This window comes from Gymnoscopelus braueri, assembly GCF_963280865.1.
Source record: "Gymnoscopelus braueri genome assembly, chromosome: 1".
Lineage (NCBI taxonomy): Eukaryota > Metazoa > Chordata > Actinopteri > Myctophiformes > Myctophidae > Gymnoscopelus > Gymnoscopelus braueri.
Window position 1 is genome coordinate 39554112 of NC_137603.1, and position 19718 is coordinate 39573829.

The following is a 19718-nucleotide window of genomic DNA, read 5'->3' on the forward strand; positions in this document are numbered from 1 at the left end:
ATGAAAAGTATTAATAAAGAGCTTGTGGCTAAATAATAACTACATCAGATCCATCGGAACACAGGTTATTTTCTCCATGTCCTGAAAAGTAACGCTTTTGGACAAGGTTTCCACCCGACAGTGACAATGTTACCCTAATGTGATGCTGTAACTTGCCTCCCAGAATGGCCAAGAACTCCCGGCTCAGTCTGTCCAGTGCCTCTGATGAGAACTTCACCTTCTGCTGGAGGGTGTTCTGTGCTTGGGATTACCTGATAGGAAACCCAGAGGCTGCTGAGAGCAAGGGGGCTGCCATAGTCAACAGCATCAGAGTGAGTTAAACAACAGTTAATCAAAATAATACATTTAATTAATTATAAGAAAAGAATAATCGATAATTTAATAAAAATAATCAATCAATAATGTGTTACGCATGTCATTATAGACCAAAAGTTTAAAGAAAAATGTCCAACAATTTCAAATGAAGTGAAAATAGCTATAATAGCTACAAATGTACATGTAGTGAAAATAGTTACAAGCTCACAATGTGACATGTTGCGAGCCTGTCTGTTATTTTTGATTAATCAAAAAAGTTAGATAGAATAATGGCTAAGAAAATAATCGATAGATGCAGCTATTATACACATTATACACGATTGTCTTAATATCTTTGTGGTGACATCAAAAATAATATAATATATTATATAATATATATATAATAATAGAATGCAAAAAAAATAATAACGTGCTGGCCCAAATTAACACTAACCATAACCTAACCACAACCTAAACTCAAAATGACTCTCTCTTATACTAAAGTTAACCCTAGCCTTAACTCCTCAACCTAAGCCTAAACCAAAATGCCCAATCCTAACCCCGACATGAATCTGTAAATAATTATAACCTCAACTCCACGAAGTTAGTAAAACACGGTACAGCACGCACGCACGCACACACACACACACACACACACACACACACTAAGAAACTGAATTTGATATGCTTCATGATAAAAATATGTAAATGTGAATGAAAATGAAAACAAAACAAACACGCATACAGTACACACACTGTGAAATTATGAACACACGCAGGCACACACAAGTACTACGTATACACACACATACTGTACACACATCTTAGTGTCAGCAATTCCACTTCAGTCTGCTGTGATTGCCTAGGCTATATACAGTACTGTATATATATTGCGCGCGAGCGTGCGCGTGTGTGTGTGTGTGCACAGTAGACAGTACAGTGAAGGCTTACGTACCCGTGCATGAGTGTTGATTTCCCAAAGGGCAGACAATTGTTCCTGATAGTTTTCTTCTGCACTTTATTCATCGAGAAGAGCCCAGTAAGCCTGTTGATATACTGGATATCGAATGAAAACAAACAAATTAGGATTTTTAGCATAGTAAGCACCCTAAATCTAATCTCTGTCTTTCCTTCCAGGAAGCCATTGTCGAGGAACAGGAGAAGAAGAAGGACACTAGTCTGTAGGTGTCTTGATTGTGTATTTCAGTGGTTCTCAAACATTCTCATGTCAAGGACGGAGGACCCCCAAATTTATATTTATTTGGCCGTGGACCCCATTTGAAAAGATTTGTGTCAAATTTTGTCAAAATGTTTCGAAAATATCCAAAAAATGTATTAGGCTTAATTGTTAAAATTTCGCTTGTCATTTTGCTGGGTTGGACCACACTTTGAGAACCAGTGGTGTATTTCAATCCAATCCAATCCACTTCATTTATAGAGCAGTAAGAGCACATTTAAAACAACGGCGTTGAACCAAAGTGCAAACAATAGACAGGGGGAAAAAACACACAGAGGGTGCAACAAATAGACACACCGCCTAACGGAAACAGCAACTCTCAGTCTGAATCATCGAAAGCCAAGGAGTACAAGTGAGTTTTCAAATATGATTTAAACACAGGCAAGGTTTGAGATGCATAGGATCAGTGGTGGACAAATGACTTAACTCCGGTACTTGAGTCAAGTATAGATACTCCAGGTCAAATATTGCTCAACTAAAAGTCAAAGTTTTTTGTCAGTTGTACTTTAGTTAAAGTGCTTGAGTGCTTTTAAAAATAAGTATTTGCTTTTGAAAATAGTGAAAATAACAGATCTACAAGCTCATTATGTGTTGTGAGCTTGTAGATCGGTTTGAAATAGGTACTATTTCTAATATGTACTATTTCCCTTCCTAGAAATGGAATTCAGTCAAAATTACAATATTTGTCTTTGAAAAGTATTGGAGTGAATGTCTCCAAGTCTTCAGTATCCAAAAATACAAATACTCAAGTACAGATACTCAAATAATGTAGCAGGCCTACTGTACTTAAGTACAGTACTCAAGTAAATGTACTTTGTTACTTTCCACCACTGCAAAGGATCATATTTCATGTCAGACCTACCTGGGTGGACACCTCAAACAACCACATTAACCAGAGTGTAACATCTTGCCTCCTTGCCTCTGCCCCGCCCACCGTGATGTTCCCTCCTCCAAGTGCTTTCAAAATCAAGCAAATTTACACCTCCCAGCATATTGCAATCCCAGCCCCCCGCCCCACACACACACACACACACACACACACACACACACACACACACACACACACACACAGGCATAACTCTTACAAACGGCCCTTTACTGCGGTCGAGGACTACCTCTAAATCACCATCAAGACATCATCAGAGCCGGCGAAGCACATTAAAACTGGATTAATACATCAGAGATCGCTCTGGAAGCAGCCTATGGGTCTCTCCATCACCCTCCGCTGTACTCCAGGCATCGCAGGCCCAGGGCTATTATAGTTAATTAAAACTAACAAAATAACGAAAACTCTAATTGAAAAAAAGATTCTAGTAAACCGAAATACAAATAAAAACAAACAAAAAAAGAAAACTAACTGAAACAGTATTGTTTTTTTTAACAAACAAAAACTAACTAAAATCAAAGAGAAAATGTCCTTAGTTTTAAACGAAAGTAGTAAAATGAAAACTAACACTTAAACTAATAGAAACTAAACTAAAACTAAGCCCTTCCCCAAATACAAACTAAACTAGCAGACTTCTTTAAAATGAACTGAATTGAACAGATAGTTACATCGAATGAAAAACCAATGAAAATTTCAAAACTATAATAACCTTGCACAGGCCACGTGTCAACACTGACTGATCACTCAGTCACACCTCTCTAGTGTCTTTACAATACAGTGTCTTTACAATACACCAAAACCAATGTTCTCCACCACCCCTACCTGAAACTGCCATCACAGTCTGAGGAGTGTGAAGTGAAAGAATGGGCTATTTACAATGACAGTCTAACTTATATTTCATGATGTAGTACTGTAGGTTATATTGTATCTACACAATCCCACATGTATAGATAGGCCTACAGTAGAAAAGACATTGGTCTTGTATAGTCTCAGATGTGCTGCCATCGAACCTGCCAGCGATTTTCACTTGACCGTGGAAAAGACTAGACCAAGCCTGTAGAACTCAAATTGATGCCACTCCCCCTAATTTTAGAAGAAGCATTGCATGCACTTTACATTTATGAATACAAAACCCAATAATAAACTGATTGGTGATGATCTTCTTCTGTACCTTTTAGGGCAGTACTAATCAGTCTCAGAATCCTGGCCAACATCCTGGTGCTGCTGTCTCTGGCTGGCAGTATATACATCATCTATTTTGTGGTGGACCGGTCTCAGAAGCTGGAGCAGATGAAACCAGAGCTGACTTTGTGGGAGAAGAATGAGGTAACCTGAGTGCAGGCGGACATGGTCGCCATTCATTCAATTAGGTTGCATACGATACAATTACAAGGAATGGATGAAACATAGAGGCTGAGACGTATGCACTGGAAGCAGACTGTAAATTGCCCGTTTGATTTGCCTTCATCTGTCAATGACAGATGATAATGTAGCTACAGTAATACACTTCCAAAGAGACTGTGCTAGTTTATAAGCCAAATGTCGCCACTGCCGGGCTATACAGCCCTGCCATATCCTTTCTCTGCTTTATTTCATTATATAACTTTTTTTGGTCAAGGCAGATATACTTTGTCATCTGGGGTAACTATTCTGTTGTATTTGAACACTTCATTTACACTATGGTGTTATTATTTTTTGTACTTTATTTGTCCATTGAATATTGCTTTAAATAAATAATATGTCAAATCTATTTTTGGTCCAATCCAAAATGTATGTATATATTTTGGTATGAAAGCCTGCATTTAGTCAATTCTCCTTCCAGGTAAGTGTAGTTGTGTCCCTGATCACCATGATAGCCCCGTCTGCCTTTGAGCTGGTAGCTAATCTGGAGATGTACCACCCAAGAACGACACTCCGCTGGCAACTGGCCAGGTACAGGATTAGTTTTTATACATATGTTTAGAAGTATTCAGTCCATTTCTCTGTTCCCTCTGCCTTTTGGTGAATTCAATCGGACAGCAGTGACAATGCAAACACAGTAACATTACTGGTGCTGTTTCTGTGTAGGGTGCTGGTTCTATACCTTGGTAATCTCTACAGCCTCATCATTGCTCTACTTGACAAGGTCAACATTATGAGCTCTGCCGTAAGTACAGACATTCACATACCATAGTATTACACACACACTTTATTCTACCAACTACAAGGACAAGCACTTTTCCGGCACCATGTAGCTTCACACTAATCTACAGTATAATTCATTTTTACAGTCATCCATTAAAAAGGTATATAACTTTGCACTCATTATGCATTCAATATCATTATTTTATCATCCAGACATGTGGTTCCTCAAACGGTCGTAAGCTACTGTACAAATCTATTTTATGATGCAGAAATGTACAATACGTGTTCTTTATATCAATACCCTAAAGCCCATCTGGTAACAGCATCATATGGATGTCTTCCAGGTCCAGGTCATTCCAGGCAACTGGTCGGAACCCAGTTCCTTCCTGGCGACCATCTCTCAGCCGGACGAGGACAGCCTGTCCACCCTGGTCTCTGACGTGTCCGTCTCTGAACGGAACAGCACCTTAGCCACCATTGCCATGGTGCTGGACATCAACAACAGCACCAAGAGCGCTACAGTGGCTGGGTCAAACCACACAGGCCTTTTTGAGAAGAACAAACGCCCCCAGCATGACCCCTGCTGGGAGACCTATGTAGGACAGGTTGGCACGCATTAGGAATCCACTTCATTCCTTTATACCAGTGTTTCTCAAACTGTTTCATGTCAAGGATGACAAAATGTATCTGTATCTGGCCGCAGACCCACATCTGATCAAATACTTTGTGACAGGAACCCCCATACAAAATGTTGTGTTGTTACAATGTTTCAAAGATATTCCGTAAGATTTTTGCAACGCGTTGCGGGCTTGTAGATTAATATATGGGTTAAAGTGGTTAAACTTTTTTTTTGGGGGGGGGGGCTTCTTATGCCTTTATTTAGAGAGGGATAGGGAAAGTAGGCTGACAGGAAATGGGGAGAGAGATGGGGGGATGACACGCAGCAAAGGTCGTCGGGAACGGGAGTCGAACCCGCGACACGCTGTCAGGCTGGCATTGCAGCCTAGGGTGCCTGGATCGTCACGCTATGGCCCAGATATAGATAGGCAGAATCTGCTTTGTTTGCGTTTTATGTGTTAAAAGTGTGATTTTAAGACCTGTTTCTCCAAACAATGAGTGACAGAAATCACTACTCTGAAATATTTTGAATATTTTGAAACATTTTAACTACATCAATCTTGTATGGGGGTCCCTGGCACATGTTTTCAGACGGGGGTCTGCATACAAATACATATTAATATGGGGGTCCTTGACATGAAATAGTTTTAGAACCAGGAAGCTGATCTGTGCTTAATGGAAGCCCAAATAAGCAACTAAATTTTAGAAACAAGCCCAAAAAAACACAGGTGACTTTACAGAAAAGCAAGCAGACAGTAACCTGATCAAGCAGTCATCACTGAGGATTCAGAATACAGCACACTGGGGTCCACTTGACTGTAAATACATTTTATGGTGTACTTAGCAGCCTCATTATTTTGTTTCATAGGACAGAATGTTTGCCGAAAACAAGACATGGAATCTAATAATGGAATGGCATCCCTGTACAATCTTAGGCTGTCGATAGTAAGTTAGTTACAAATATGTGTGCAGTGCGTGTAAAAGCTGCACAAATCGCAATGCGGTGCTCAGTGATGAAGATGCACTAAACAGGAAAACTCCAGATAGTATCGTCCCCGTACTGACAAACTGGCTGCTTACCGGTACTGGCATGCAACAGTCTACAACTTTGACCAAATGGAAGCAGCAATCTTTATAAATACTATCCTTTGTATTTGTGACCACATGTGTGACTGTGTGGGTGTGGGTGTGGGGGTGTGTGTGTGTGTGTGTGTGTGTGTGTGTGTGTGTGTGTGTGTGTGTGTGTGTGTGTTTTCAGTACGTGTATTTATAGAGAGAGAATCAAGAGCACATTTGAATAATGTGATGTGTGTTTATGTACAAATGTATAGTGTGCCACTGCTTATGTGAGTATAGGGCTGCTGCAACTATCAATTATTTTCTTGGCGATTATTCTTGATAACATTGAGAAGCATGTTTTAAAAATTAATATTCAAATATTCAATCAACACAGATTAACCACTTAAGTGTTATTTTATACTTACTCGCACAGTGGTGTTGTGCAAATATAGTGAAAATAGCCACTCCACAAGCCCACAACACATCATAATGCGGTGTGAGCTATTCTGAAAATGTTTTAAACTTTTTACCTATAATGACTTAAGGGTAGTTTATTTTATTAAATTATCAATTATGGGAGTTCATGTGTTTCCATTGTGTGTTTCTAGGAGATGCTGAAGCTGTCCATCATTGACATGATCTTCACAGTAGCCAGCATCCTGTTGATTGACTTCATCAGAGGCTTGGTGGTACGCTACCTGAGTGACTGTTGCTGCTGGGATCTGGAGAGCAAGTTTGTAAGTACGATCGATTCTGATTCTGATGGTGGTACCTGGCACAAAATCTTTTCAGATTGGGTTCTGCAGCCAAATACATACGGGTCCTTGACAAGAAAACATTACAAAACGCCATTGTAACACTGTTACAATGGCTACTGGCTGGGTGGTAGACTGTGGCTCAAATTCTCTAAGGTGCAACGGCTTAGCCAGGTGCTCCAATGAAGACAATTGGCCATGTTCATGGGTGGGAAGCCCGGTGGGGAGGCTGATCTCTGCACTAGATACTCCTCCTACTATAGGTTAAAGCAAGGAGTGGAACTGGGAAGAACAGTGTTTTCATCCATATGCATTAGCCCCTCCTGATGAAACTTCTCACAGTCGGTTAAAGGAAGTGGCTGGCGACATCAAGTGTATCAAAGGAGACACATAGTTGTGTACACACTCTACAAGACCAAACAGTAAAGGTTAGCAGTGACAGGGATTACAGGGTTGAGGACAGAGTACAGCAACTTGCTATGGGCCTGGTCTTCAAGATACACCACAACATTGGGATCCCCCTGTATTTGTCAAAATACTTCCAAAAAGTCCATGATCATAACACCAGAGGCAGCTCCACAAATCATGTTCAACCCAGATTTGGCTCAACTAAGGGAATGAACTCGTTCTCATGCTATTCATCAAAAATGTGGAATGCCCTACCAAAAGGAGTAAAACTGCCCTAAAGATACACCTTCAGGAGGCTGCAATTCGAAAATGGCCCCCTGTCTAAGTCTTAACCACTATATTTTTTCTCTCTTCATACCAGTAACCTGAAAGCTGATTGTATGACATTCTGTATAGTAGTGTGTATATCTGTCTCTTATACTGTATGTCATCATGATTTGTGTGCATGGGGTTCTCATCTTAAACAAGCTGCGTGCTTAACAGTTCCAGTTTAGTAGACCTTGTATTGTGAATTTTGTACTTCCATGTACTGTGATTCTCATGTCTTACTAAATAAAAGTACATCAATCAATCAATCAATCAAACTGTATACACATGGAGGAATGGGCATAATTACTAAATTGGAAGGAATATGGAAAAATATATATAATTTCTTCACACTCGCTGGCTGACGTTAGCAAGTGGAGCAAGCTAATGTCTCACTGATTCTCTCTTGGACACAGCACTGGCTTCATCTTTCTCCAGCTAGAATTGCTACCAACAATTTTATCACTAATTTCTCTCTTGCAGTAGAACATATGCAGCCATTGATAATTAAAAATACAACTAACCGCAGTTGTTCGTAAAATGTTTAATTTCAAGGACCCCCATAACTCTGACAGTAAACAAATGGAACCAAATTTGTATACTTTCTGAGTTACAGTCCTGTAAGGGTCCATTTGGAACCTCTTCAAGGAACCCTGAGGATCCCTGGACCCCACTTTGAGAACCACTGACCTAGTGCATGTGTAATGTTAAGGGGATAGCTACTACTTGTAGTCTTAGCAGAAACTAAAGTGACAGCTGTTGGACAATGGAATAAAAGGTTTTGACATCTCATTGTTATTACATTCAAATCTCAGTGGGAAAGGCTAAGCCACTCCAAAGATTACTGTAATTACGGTGCACAAAATTACACATGACACTGAGAATCATTAGCAAGCTAATAACATTTTGACTACAAAAGATTCAAAATGTATAATCAAAGTTTTTGTGATATAACATATTTTCAATTACAAAATGCTTTAGTTGAAATACAGTTTAAACAGTAAACATAGTTGAAATATATATATTTATATACAGACATTTAATGACTAAAAGGCCTATACAGATGAAATGCACAACTAAACAGATTAACACACATTGGTGCTTGACTGTTTTTGACATTGCAGTCCTGAAACTGCCCTACAACCTTCCTTACAATTTAGCTCATTATCTCTCTCTGGCGTCTTCCCCCACTTTATAAAGGAAAAACATGCTTATCAATATGAAAGACAGGTTGGTCAGAATCAGCTTATGGTTTTCTATGGTTGGGTTGATAGGTACAGTAATACAACTTTTTTCCTCCTCTCTTCTCTCAGCCTGAATATGGAGAATTCAAAATAGCTGAAAATGTTCTGCACCTGATATATAACCAAGGAATGATCTGGTGAGTAAAATATAATAATAATAATAATAATAATTTGAGTATTGTATTAGGGGTGCAACAATTAATCTAACTAATGTATTAATCATTTATAAAAAAATTATAAATTGTGATCGATCATTTAAATAATAATCTATTAATAATCAATCCCTGTTTTGGGCTATATGCTATTTTTGCTTGTTTGTATTAGGTTTTCAATGAAGTACCTCCCTGGTTCTGATTATAATGGAAGAAAAAATAATTTAAATCACAGAACTTCAACAGGTTCTGGATTTTTTCAGGTCATGGAAGGTTCTGGGTTACACTTCTTAGTCGAACCACACACACACACACACACACACACACACACACACACACACACACACACACACACACACACACACACACACACACACACACACACACACACACACACACACACACACACACACACACACACACACACACACACTCTATGTGAACCTGAACCTTAATACGAAGAAGTCTAAGGAGATAATCATGGATGTCAGGAAGAAAAAGCTGCATCACAGGGGTCTGAGTATTATGGGAAACTTACAGCATTGAAGACAATATAACAATTATACCTTATGACCTCTGCTTTTCCGCTGGTCTATACAGACAACCTTAGGCTGAGTAGTCCTGATCAGCACCTGTGACCCTGATGAAAAGACTTTGGTCAGCCCATGCACCTTCCATTACACCTGCATGCTTGGCTGGACCATATATCCCTTCTCCATTACAGAAATGTCTCCCTGTGATAAAGATAATGATGCGAAACCGAGAGCCTCAGGATGTAATGTCTTTTCTAAGGGGTGTGAGCTGACCCCATGGCAGTGTGGGGGATATGTGTGTAATAGAAATTGGAGGTCCATTAAAAAAGAGGTGTAAATCTGCCTCATTCTCTCATTATCTGTGCCACCGTAGGATGGGGGCGTTTTTCTCTCCCTGTCTTCCTGCCTTCAACGTGTTGAAGCTGATTGGTCTGATGTATCTGAGGAGCTGGGCGGTACTCACCTGTAATGTTCCTCACCAGCAGGTGTTCAGAGCCTCCAGGTCAGCTTGACCCTGCATACACACACAAACATACTGTATGTGAGATTACGCACAGACTAATATAGACGAATATATATATAAAACAAAACAACATTATAATACAAGTAAAAAACTGCAGCAATAATACATTAATAAAATGAAGTGTATAAAGTATCTAAAGTTTAAGTGTAATTAGTGCACAAAAAAAGGTACCAATAACACAATTTACTTTGAATTGCTTCTTCCGTGGGTTACTGAGGTGGGACCAATTTATAACTGTACTGTATGTTGCAGCCAGGGGGAAAATAGACAGGAAAAACAATATACAGAATATGCAGTGGTAGAAGAATAAATTAACAACCAGGAGGATACACACTCACACATACAGTACATAGGCATGCTTATACACATTTATGTGCACAGAAACCAGACAAGCACAGGCACTGCATCTATAGGATTTTAGGGCTGCAATTATTTTTGTAATCAATTAATCATTGTGTACATTTTTGTCTCCGCCAGGCCAAAAGGCATGGCGAGAGAGTATGTTTTTCACCCTGTCCGTCCGTGTGTCCGTGTGTGTGTCCGTGTGTCCGTCCGTCCATCTGTCTGTGAGCAGCTAATCTCAGGCACCGTTAGCACGGTCGCAGCCAAACTGTGCACACACTCTCCCTGGATGCCAATTCAGAACCTTCTGCCCCAAATATTTCTCATGGCTCTTTTATAGCGCCACCAGGAGGCCGATTTCTGCAAAACATATTTTTTGACAGTACTCCTACAGATTTTGTCCAAACATCACGCAAATCGCTACACAGTATCTCTAAAGTCATTAAACGAAACGGGTCTTTCAGATTTTTCTTATTCCATCCTGATTGGCTAAAAATGTCTTCAAAGTTTGCAGGAGTGCTCTGTTTTGAACAAAATGCCTCAAATCATGAACAAAGCATGCAATTTCCGTGAAATTTTGCACGCACATTCCCATTAGGCCGAGGAAGAAATGCAAATTTTCCAATCAGCCTCATGGTGGCGCTATAACAGGCCGATTCGTGTTTTTACCTATAACTGCACCAATCTGTGTAAAACTTTGTATGCACACTCCCTAGAGGTCAACAAAAAACCATTGCCCTGCATTTTTCACATCTGCCTTTTATAGCACCACCAGGAGGTCGACTTATGTAAAACTCATTATTTTATACTACTCCTTCCAATTTTATCCAAATTTCACGCAAATCGCTACACATGATCTCTATAGTCATGTGATCAAGACGGATGTGTTTGATTTTTCATATTCTATCCTGATTGGCTAAGATTGACATATAAAGTTTGCATTATTGGCCTGTTTTTAACAAAATTCCGCAAATCATGAACGCACTGTCCGATTGCGGTCAAACTTTGCACGCACATTCACACTATGTTGAGGAACAAATGCCACCCTTTTAACATTGGCCTGTTATAGCGCCACCAGCAGGTCTAATTTAGCAAAACAAGTGTTTTTAACAAAATGCCTCAAATCATGAATGCAGTCAGGGTCCAATTGTCGTGCAAGGCCTAAGAACAAATGGCACCCTTTTCACATTGGCCTATTATAGCGCCACCAGGAGGCCACAATAGCCTACCTGACCTGGCGGAGACCTGTGCTCCGAGGAGCACTTTGTCTAGTTGATTCTGTGATCAATCTATGTGATGAATTTATACTACAAAATGATGGTAAATGCTCATCACAAGTTATCTGAACCCAAACAGACATCTTGAAATTGCTTAATATTTTATATATTTCCCAGAAATCAAAAACATTTCAAACATTCACATTTTGGTGAAGTTATAAATGCTAAACTAAACCGATTTTCAATAAAAGAAGAATTGATTTGATACATTTTCTGCCAAATCGATAATCAATGACAACAGGTAGTTCCGACGAAGCAATCCGATTGGCTGAAATAGCCATCTACCCGTGCTTCAAACGAGCATGACAGCACACCTAATCAAAATATACAAATCAGCTGTGCTGATCAGACGGAGTCTCGCAGAGCAGAGCCGGTTAAGTGGCTAGGCTAGCAGTTTGCCACCGTAGTAGCTAAATCTGGCATTAAAATAAATATAATTGATATCGAATATCTTAAATACAATGAGATTGAGCTAACGGTTAAGTTTTGTTTCTCCATGTGTCCAGTCTGAGAAAAGTTGTCTATCGTGGCTGAGTAAACAGGGACTCTGTCTCTGTCAGACGGACCCCATGTATTTCCAGGATAACACGGATAACACTCGCAGTAAGGTTGTTATTTTGAGAGAGAAATGTTCCGCAATATGAATACTTTTGTATATGTTTTATTTTGATTGGAACTGTTGTATAATACCGCAATATTACACTCGAGGGTGTGCTTTATCGTGATTATTGGCACGCCAGTGATGCGGTCAGGAACAAGGCGGAGCCGAGTTCCCTAAGCATCACTGTCGCACACCCTCTCGTGTAAAAATATGTAACGCACACCCTCTCGGGTATTATTGCTTAATTCAAGTCCCTGACCTGATGGTCACTGTGGACACAGCCAGGGTCTGATACACTTGGTTCACCGTCTTTCTAATCTCATTTGTATTCCCAGTTGCACAGGGAAGGGGACAGAATAGCATGTAGTACATCTCTATGCAGCTTCCTACACACATACAGTACATGCACAGAAATGTGCACACACAGCCACACAATCCATAGCCTTCTCTGATTTATGTAACACGACTATCGCTGCCTCTTTCAGGCCTTATCAGTCACTCCCAGATGTGGTGGCAAATACCAGCATTCATGCATACACAGAGATTGTCTTGCTCACTGTCACTCTCCCTCACACACACACACATGTACAGTGAGCTGTTCAAAAGATTGATACTGACACTTTGCTGATAATTAAAAGACATTTCTAACCCCCTGCTTGTGACTGCAGTAGATATGAGCTGTTTCAACGTACAACACCTGCAATAATTTGCATACTATATACTGGTCTTTCATGGATTTGGTTATAATGCGATTGTGACAAGAACACAAACTGCAGGGACTTAAAATACAGGTACATGTTCACATTCTCTCAACAATGTAAGGTAATGTAGAGTCACTATGTAATCTGACATGAAAGCATTATGCCAGCCTGTATGTATGAATGAGAGACAGACTTGAAAGTAAGAAGACATTTATTACTGTACTGTATGTAGCATTTAGTTTTCAGTTAGTAGAAATTGCTTTGGGCACTGTATGCTTTAGCAAGATGTTACAAGCTGGATATTTCTTATAATTCAAAGGTTAAAAGGTTAAAGCACTATATTCTGATACTAAACTTTGAGCGTTTGTTCAGTAACAGGAGTCGTCTCCCCAGCTCTTTAATTAACAGAATAGTGTTCAAATCACTTATCCCATCTTTAAAAGATTTAGAGAACTTAGAATACCTTTATATATTAAAAACAAATTACAGACCTATTATCTTTTAAATCAGTACAGCGTTTGGCATAACGCTTATGTAATTGTTGATGGAATGTTTCAACTTGTCTGGCCTAGAACTGCATCTCCATAGCACTGTTTAATAATGAATGATTTTTCTTTCTTTCTTTCACTTCTGCAGATCAAACAATTTCTACCTGGCAATGCTTCTGTTCATGCTGTTTCTGTGTATGCTACCCACCGTCTTTGCCATAGTGAGATACAGACCATCACAGTACTGTGGACCATTTAGGTAAAAACGGAATTTATAGCCTATGCAAATAAATACACCTATAAAACTTGGGGGAGTGAGAGCCATGCCGCCTTTACAGATTAATTGATGACATGTATCATGGGGGCAGAAGGACAATGTTACAATATTAGTCCATGGTCCTAGCATAACATTTGTATTGCAATAGTCAGGAACAATTGTGTGTGTGTGTGTGTGTGTGTGTGTGTGTGTGTGTGTGTGTGTGTGTGTGTGTGTGTGTGTGTGTGTGTGTGTGTGTTGCAGTGGTCAGGAGAAGATTTATGACATAATCTCAGACACGATTGCCAATGACTTCCCTCTGTGGTTCAGAAAAGTGATGGCTTACATCGCCAGCCCTGTCGTGGCGCTGCCAGGTCTACTGCTGCTGTTGTGAGCATACGCCCACGCACGCACGCAACCACGCACGCACGCCCGTACACATGCGCGCGCGCACGCACGCACGCACGCACTTCCAAACACAGAAAGCCTTTACACTAACTACTTCCTCTTAAGTTAAGTGATGAATCATTCATATGTGTTCCAGCATGCTGATATACTACCTGCAAGCCATTGCCAGGTCTCTCAAATTCACCAACAATCAGCTTAGGATGCAACTCCAAACAGTGAGTATCAGTCCTTCTCTTGATCAACCAATAAACTGCAGCATCAAACATTAGACTTCTACGAATGAGGCTTAGAACCCAATAGTTAAACCCTCTATAATTAGTTGATCTGATTCTCCAGGGCTCTCTATACAAGGCCCCCCTCCTGTTTTCACTCTACAGTAAATATCTTTGCTGAAAATAACCGATCTACAAGCATAGGACATGTCACACAACGCAGCATGTCGTGAGCTTGTAGTAGGGCTAGGCAATTAATGGAAAACATAACGAAACCGACATTTAGAACCTCTAACCGACTTAATCTTGCTCATGTACAGTAAATTAATCAAATAATTGAGCAGTTCCTTTTTTATATTCAATTATTTTTTCTTATAACAAATTGACACCATAACTGATTCTTTATAATCATCTAAATCTAAATTGATTACTCTGATTAACCATTAAACCCGGTATTATACTTTGTTGTACAATGATGGCATGCAAAAATAGTGAGCCCGTAATATTTACAACACAGACCTTGTCAGAAAACTATGAGGGCAGTGCACAAAAAAGTGTATAAAATAGTCTTCTCATTAATTGTAATCGAGGCAAAAGTTTTAAACAATTGTGATATTGATTTGAAGTCATATCGCCCAGCCCTAGCTTGTAGATCTGCTATTTCCCCCAAATGTTAGCCCAGAATGGGGATGCTAGTTCAAGTGGTTAGGTTCATATTGTAATGATACTGTACATCCATCTGTGTGTTAGGAGCGGACAAACGACAAGAAGAAGGTCCAGTTGGCTGCAGGTACTGTATCCCCGTCTCAGTTGCTCTTTCAGGTCCATGCATTCTGCTAGGCCACTGTTTTTCATTGTCTGGTCCCGCACAAGGGTTCCAAATTATGGGTCTGTAACTCAGAGAATTTCCAAATAAAACAATTTTTTAAATGTTTGGGATCCCAATCTACTCTGTAAAATTCTCAGTGTTAATTTAACTCTGAGAATGTACGCTCTCAGAGTTACAGACCTGTAAGGGTCCATTTGGACTCCCTGCCCTGGTGGTCCCCAGACCCGACCTATGGACCCGACACTGAGAACCAGTTTGCTAGGCTTCTTGGCCCCTCTGACTAGTGACCTTTAACCTCTCCAGCGCGCCTGCAGGCTCCGGAGGTGGCGGCAGACAAGAAGGTGGATCAGCAGGAGAGTGACATCACCAGCCACGCTTCCTCCACCCGCACGCCTTCCCCGCGGCGCAACGGCACTGTCACTAACTTCCAGTCCCCCGTTCGCCGTGGCAACAGCATCCGTACCATCGCCCAATCAGCATCTCGCACTGACATGGCCCGAGGAAATGTCACTGGGTCCTCCAGAAGCCCAAATGTGTCAATACTGCACAAGCAAAGGCTGGAGCACATGCCCAACAGGTCACTGTCTCTCACACAATCAAACACACAGACACGCGTGCGCGCACACACACACACACACACACACACACACACACACACACACACACACACACACACACACACACACACACACACACACACACACACACACACACACACACACACACACACACACACACACAGTCTTATTAGCTATAGAGTAGGGGTGCAACAGTTAATCGAAATAATTATATTTAATAAAAAAATTGCAATAATTATTCATTATCATCTAATAAAGAAATTGATTTATAATGAATACCTACTTTGGGTATGTCATTGTAGGCGAATGTGAAAATAGCTGATCTACAAGCTATTTTCACTATTTTGGCACGACACCATTGCGCGGCAAAGTATAAAATAATGCATGAGTGGTTAATAGATTTGTTGATATGCAGGGGTCGGCAACCTTTTTGACATGAAGTGCCATGTTAGTGTGCCAAATCAACATTAAGTTTAATTATGACACCACATCAAAATATATTTCCAACATATTTTGATTGTCCATATGCATAACAACCTTTGGTAACACTTGCTATGCATCCCATGTCTATGATGGATTATAAACATACAACCATTATTTCTTATTCTTCTTTTGAAATATTTTCTTTCACATCAGGATGTAATGATCACCCACCTATCTCCCAGACTCCCTCCCCTGTCAGAGTTCAGAGTTTGAACGAATGTAGTATAGGGCATCGCAGTTCCCGCCCACTTCCTGGTTCCACTTCAAAATACTCAATGCATTTTTCCCATTGACATTTCCAAAAATATTTATATCAATTAATTTAAGCCTAGAATCAAGCCATCCAGGGTCCTGGTGAATCATGACCATAAAACATTTTTTTCTGTGATTTTTTTTATTTTATATTTAATTATACGATATACTATATTTAATAAATACCCTTTGTTTTGCCGTTTTCAAAAAAGTGTTTCCACAGAATCAAACGTTTTATGGTCATGATTCACCAGGACCCTGGATGGCTTGATTCTAGGCTTAAAATAATTGATATCAATATTTTTGGAAATGTCAATGGGAAAAATGCATTGAGTATTTTGCAGTGGAACCCGGAAGTGGCCGCAACTGCGATGCCCTATTATGTGCATGATGTTATTTGCATACAGATGTGAGGGGACTTCATTTAACCCCTGCCCACCACCACGGAGGTTGTGGGTTCGAATCCACCGTGGTGCATCCGGCTTTGTCAAGCGTCTACATGAACACAATTAGCCCGTGTTCGGGGTAGGGAAGCCGGGGCGGGGATGGTGATATTGGTCATTGCATGTACTACTACGGGCCGGGGCGGCACCTGTCAGCGGGGAGTGTTGGGCGGGAGGAGTAGGGCGAAGGCTCTACGTCGTCCTGGTGGGGGCTCCTCACTGGCAGGTGAGTCAGTAGGATACGACAGCAGTGAGAACACAGAAATGTGTGTGGGGAGGAATCAATTGGCATAACGACTAAATTGGGGAGAAAAAGGGATAAAAAATAATTGGCTTCTCTAAATAATAATACATAAAAAATCCCCTCTCACACACTTGCAGTGGGCCAGTGATTACCCTCCCCTGTGCAAATGTTGGCACCCGTGCTTAATTTTGCCTTCCCCTAGTATATATCTTTAAAATATAAAAACGCGCTTCTCGATTATTTCGATTAATAGAAAAAAGAAATGGATAGAATAATCGCTAAGAAGATAATCGGTAGTTGCACCTCTACTGTAGAGATCATATTTTTGTGAGGAGCTCATCGCCATGTGTTGTCCTTTCTCCGTGACAGGCACCCGCCATTTCTCGGAGGCCCCGGCGGCACATGCAGATCAAAGTCCTACCACCATGTGGCGTGCAACCCCATGCCCCGTTACGCCGATAACATCCACTCTGACCCCCTGTGCAGGAAAACCCTCCGCTCCCTTCATCCCGCTGAGGCCGCTGGAATCATCACAGCACAGAGTTACGTGGGGCGGCGCGGTCACGCCACGCGCTACGTGATCGTCAACGAGCACGATGCCCGGAAGAAGCTGCTGCGCTCGGCCACACGCATCCCTCGCCACTACCGCATGGAGGAACCTGGAGAGATCCTGGAGCTCTACCCCCGCAACATTAAACGCTACACCCCCCGTGCCCCTCACCACCACCCCCACGCTCACCGGTCCCACCCATCACAGCCACACCTGAGCGAAGAGGAAGAGGATGAGGAAGAAAATAGTAAGGGCATGAGGAGAGGGTCATTCGGGCAGTCCAACCGCCCGCGCTCTCTCTCAGATCTGCACCAGCCTGCACGCTTCTACATCGGTGAACGCGTGGAGAGCCAACTGTCCATGGCCAAAGACAGCCACCCGGCACGGAGGCGGTACGGAGCCCAAGAGGCGGAGGAAGATGAGGAGGATGAAGGAGGAATGGACTGGGACAATTTAGGGGCGCACGCCCGCCCTTCAACTCACACAAGAGGAGCGGAGCCTCTTCTTCTGCCAACCAGGCGCCACACGCAGTCGCCAGGCCGACACATACAATCACCAGGACGCCGCAATCAGTCCCCATCCGTGACAAGGCACACAGAGCCCCACGTGAAGCCTAAGACGAGGCCCAAGCTGGAGCCGTCACTGACAGAATCAGACTCAGCCTCGCTGGCTTCCAGCAGCGACCAGCAGAATAGCAGCACTGACCAGTACATTCAGGTCATCCACAACAAGGAGCGCTATCTCAAGTCTGATGCTAGGCAGGGCAAGCTGGCCAAGAAGAAGACCAAAGCCAGCATCGACCTCAATGTATCTGCGTCTAATGACCTGGTTTGCTCCAATGTATAATATAATGCTGTTATCAGTTCTACTTTACCTGTAAATGTTGATCATATGGTAGATACATCAGTTCACAGATATCAGGGGATTTGCATTTGTACACATCAGTAAATTCCTCAATTTACAAATGGATGGACTCTGATTATTTTACTGTGTAGAAAGCACACTGAATGTATTAATAAATTATATTATTATATTCTCCTGAAACTATACCCTGTTTTAGAAAAAGCAATGTACAGTAGGTAATTATGGTACATGCTGAGATGTCATTACATGATGTGTAATAAAGTAAACCAGTTACAACAGGCTATTTTACAGCCGCCTCAAGCACAAGCAAAGTTAATTAATTCCTACAGGGCTCACTCACTTAAGTTATGTTAATAGTTATTTGACATCTACTGCATCCATTCAACGTGCATTAAAGTCTTCAATATTTCTCATATTTCTCAAATGGAGGTACCCGTACCCCTAGGGGTACTCGGAACTACAGAGGATGAGAGAACTTGGAAAATGGAAACATGTATTTTACTATAAATATGTAATGAGGAAACATTAACAGACTTTGTTTAAACCCGCTTGTAGTGTTTAACCAAATTAAATAAATACAAACTTGACTAGCACAACTGTTACTGAATAGAAAGGAATACTTATTTGCCATTATGCTGTTTTATTTTGACATCAAAACTTTACTTTTGACGTCAATTTTTTCTATGCAAAATGTGGTAGTCTGGTAGGAAGGGGGTACTTGGATTCAGAAACCAGTTTAAAAACTTTGACATTCCATATACTCTAACCTAGCCCTAGAACAGCTATGATATTACATAGCTAAATTTCATGTATTAATGCCTGTAATACCACAGCCATTCTAGGGCTAACTAACTAACTCTATAACCTTGTGAAACTGAAGTAAAACATTTTAACTGGGAATGCCAATTTTGTCCACAATTACAATGTTTTCCAATCAACTGTTTGGATTAGCAAAATGTGTACAAAATGTGCACAGAATGTGCACAGACACACGCGAAGGATGGGGCCATGGGGAACAGTTATTACATTTAAAGTTTTTACATTAACCATT

General features: G+C 41.0%; 1 protein-coding gene across 1 annotated transcript in view; it reads left to right on the plus strand.

Moving 5' to 3' along the window:
* The window catches only part of tmc3 (transmembrane channel like 3), a gene marked incomplete at its 5' end in the record, with an annotated part of 34311 nt that extends 15577 nt beyond the window's left edge, over positions 1-18734 (plus strand). Inside the window, 15 exons of the mRNA XM_080433102.1 lie at positions 164-311; positions 1432-1475; positions 3596-3743; positions 4240-4349; positions 4485-4563; positions 4886-5146; positions 6827-6955; positions 9001-9068; positions 9990-10118; positions 13697-13807; positions 14069-14194; positions 14349-14427; positions 15175-15214; positions 15557-15830; positions 17740-18734. Coding sequence (XP_080289228.1) covers positions 164-311; positions 1432-1475; positions 3596-3743; positions 4240-4349; positions 4485-4563; positions 4886-5146; positions 6827-6955; positions 9001-9068; positions 9990-10118; positions 13697-13807; positions 14069-14194; positions 14349-14427; positions 15175-15214; positions 15557-15830; positions 17740-18649 — 2656 coding nt within the window. The 3' untranslated portion in view covers positions 18650-18734. The remainder of the gene's footprint in view (positions 1-163; positions 312-1431; positions 1476-3595; positions 3744-4239; positions 4350-4484; positions 4564-4885; positions 5147-6826; positions 6956-9000; positions 9069-9989; positions 10119-13696; positions 13808-14068; positions 14195-14348; positions 14428-15174; positions 15215-15556; positions 15831-17739) is intronic.
* Between the last annotated feature and the right edge of the window lie 984 nt (positions 18735-19718).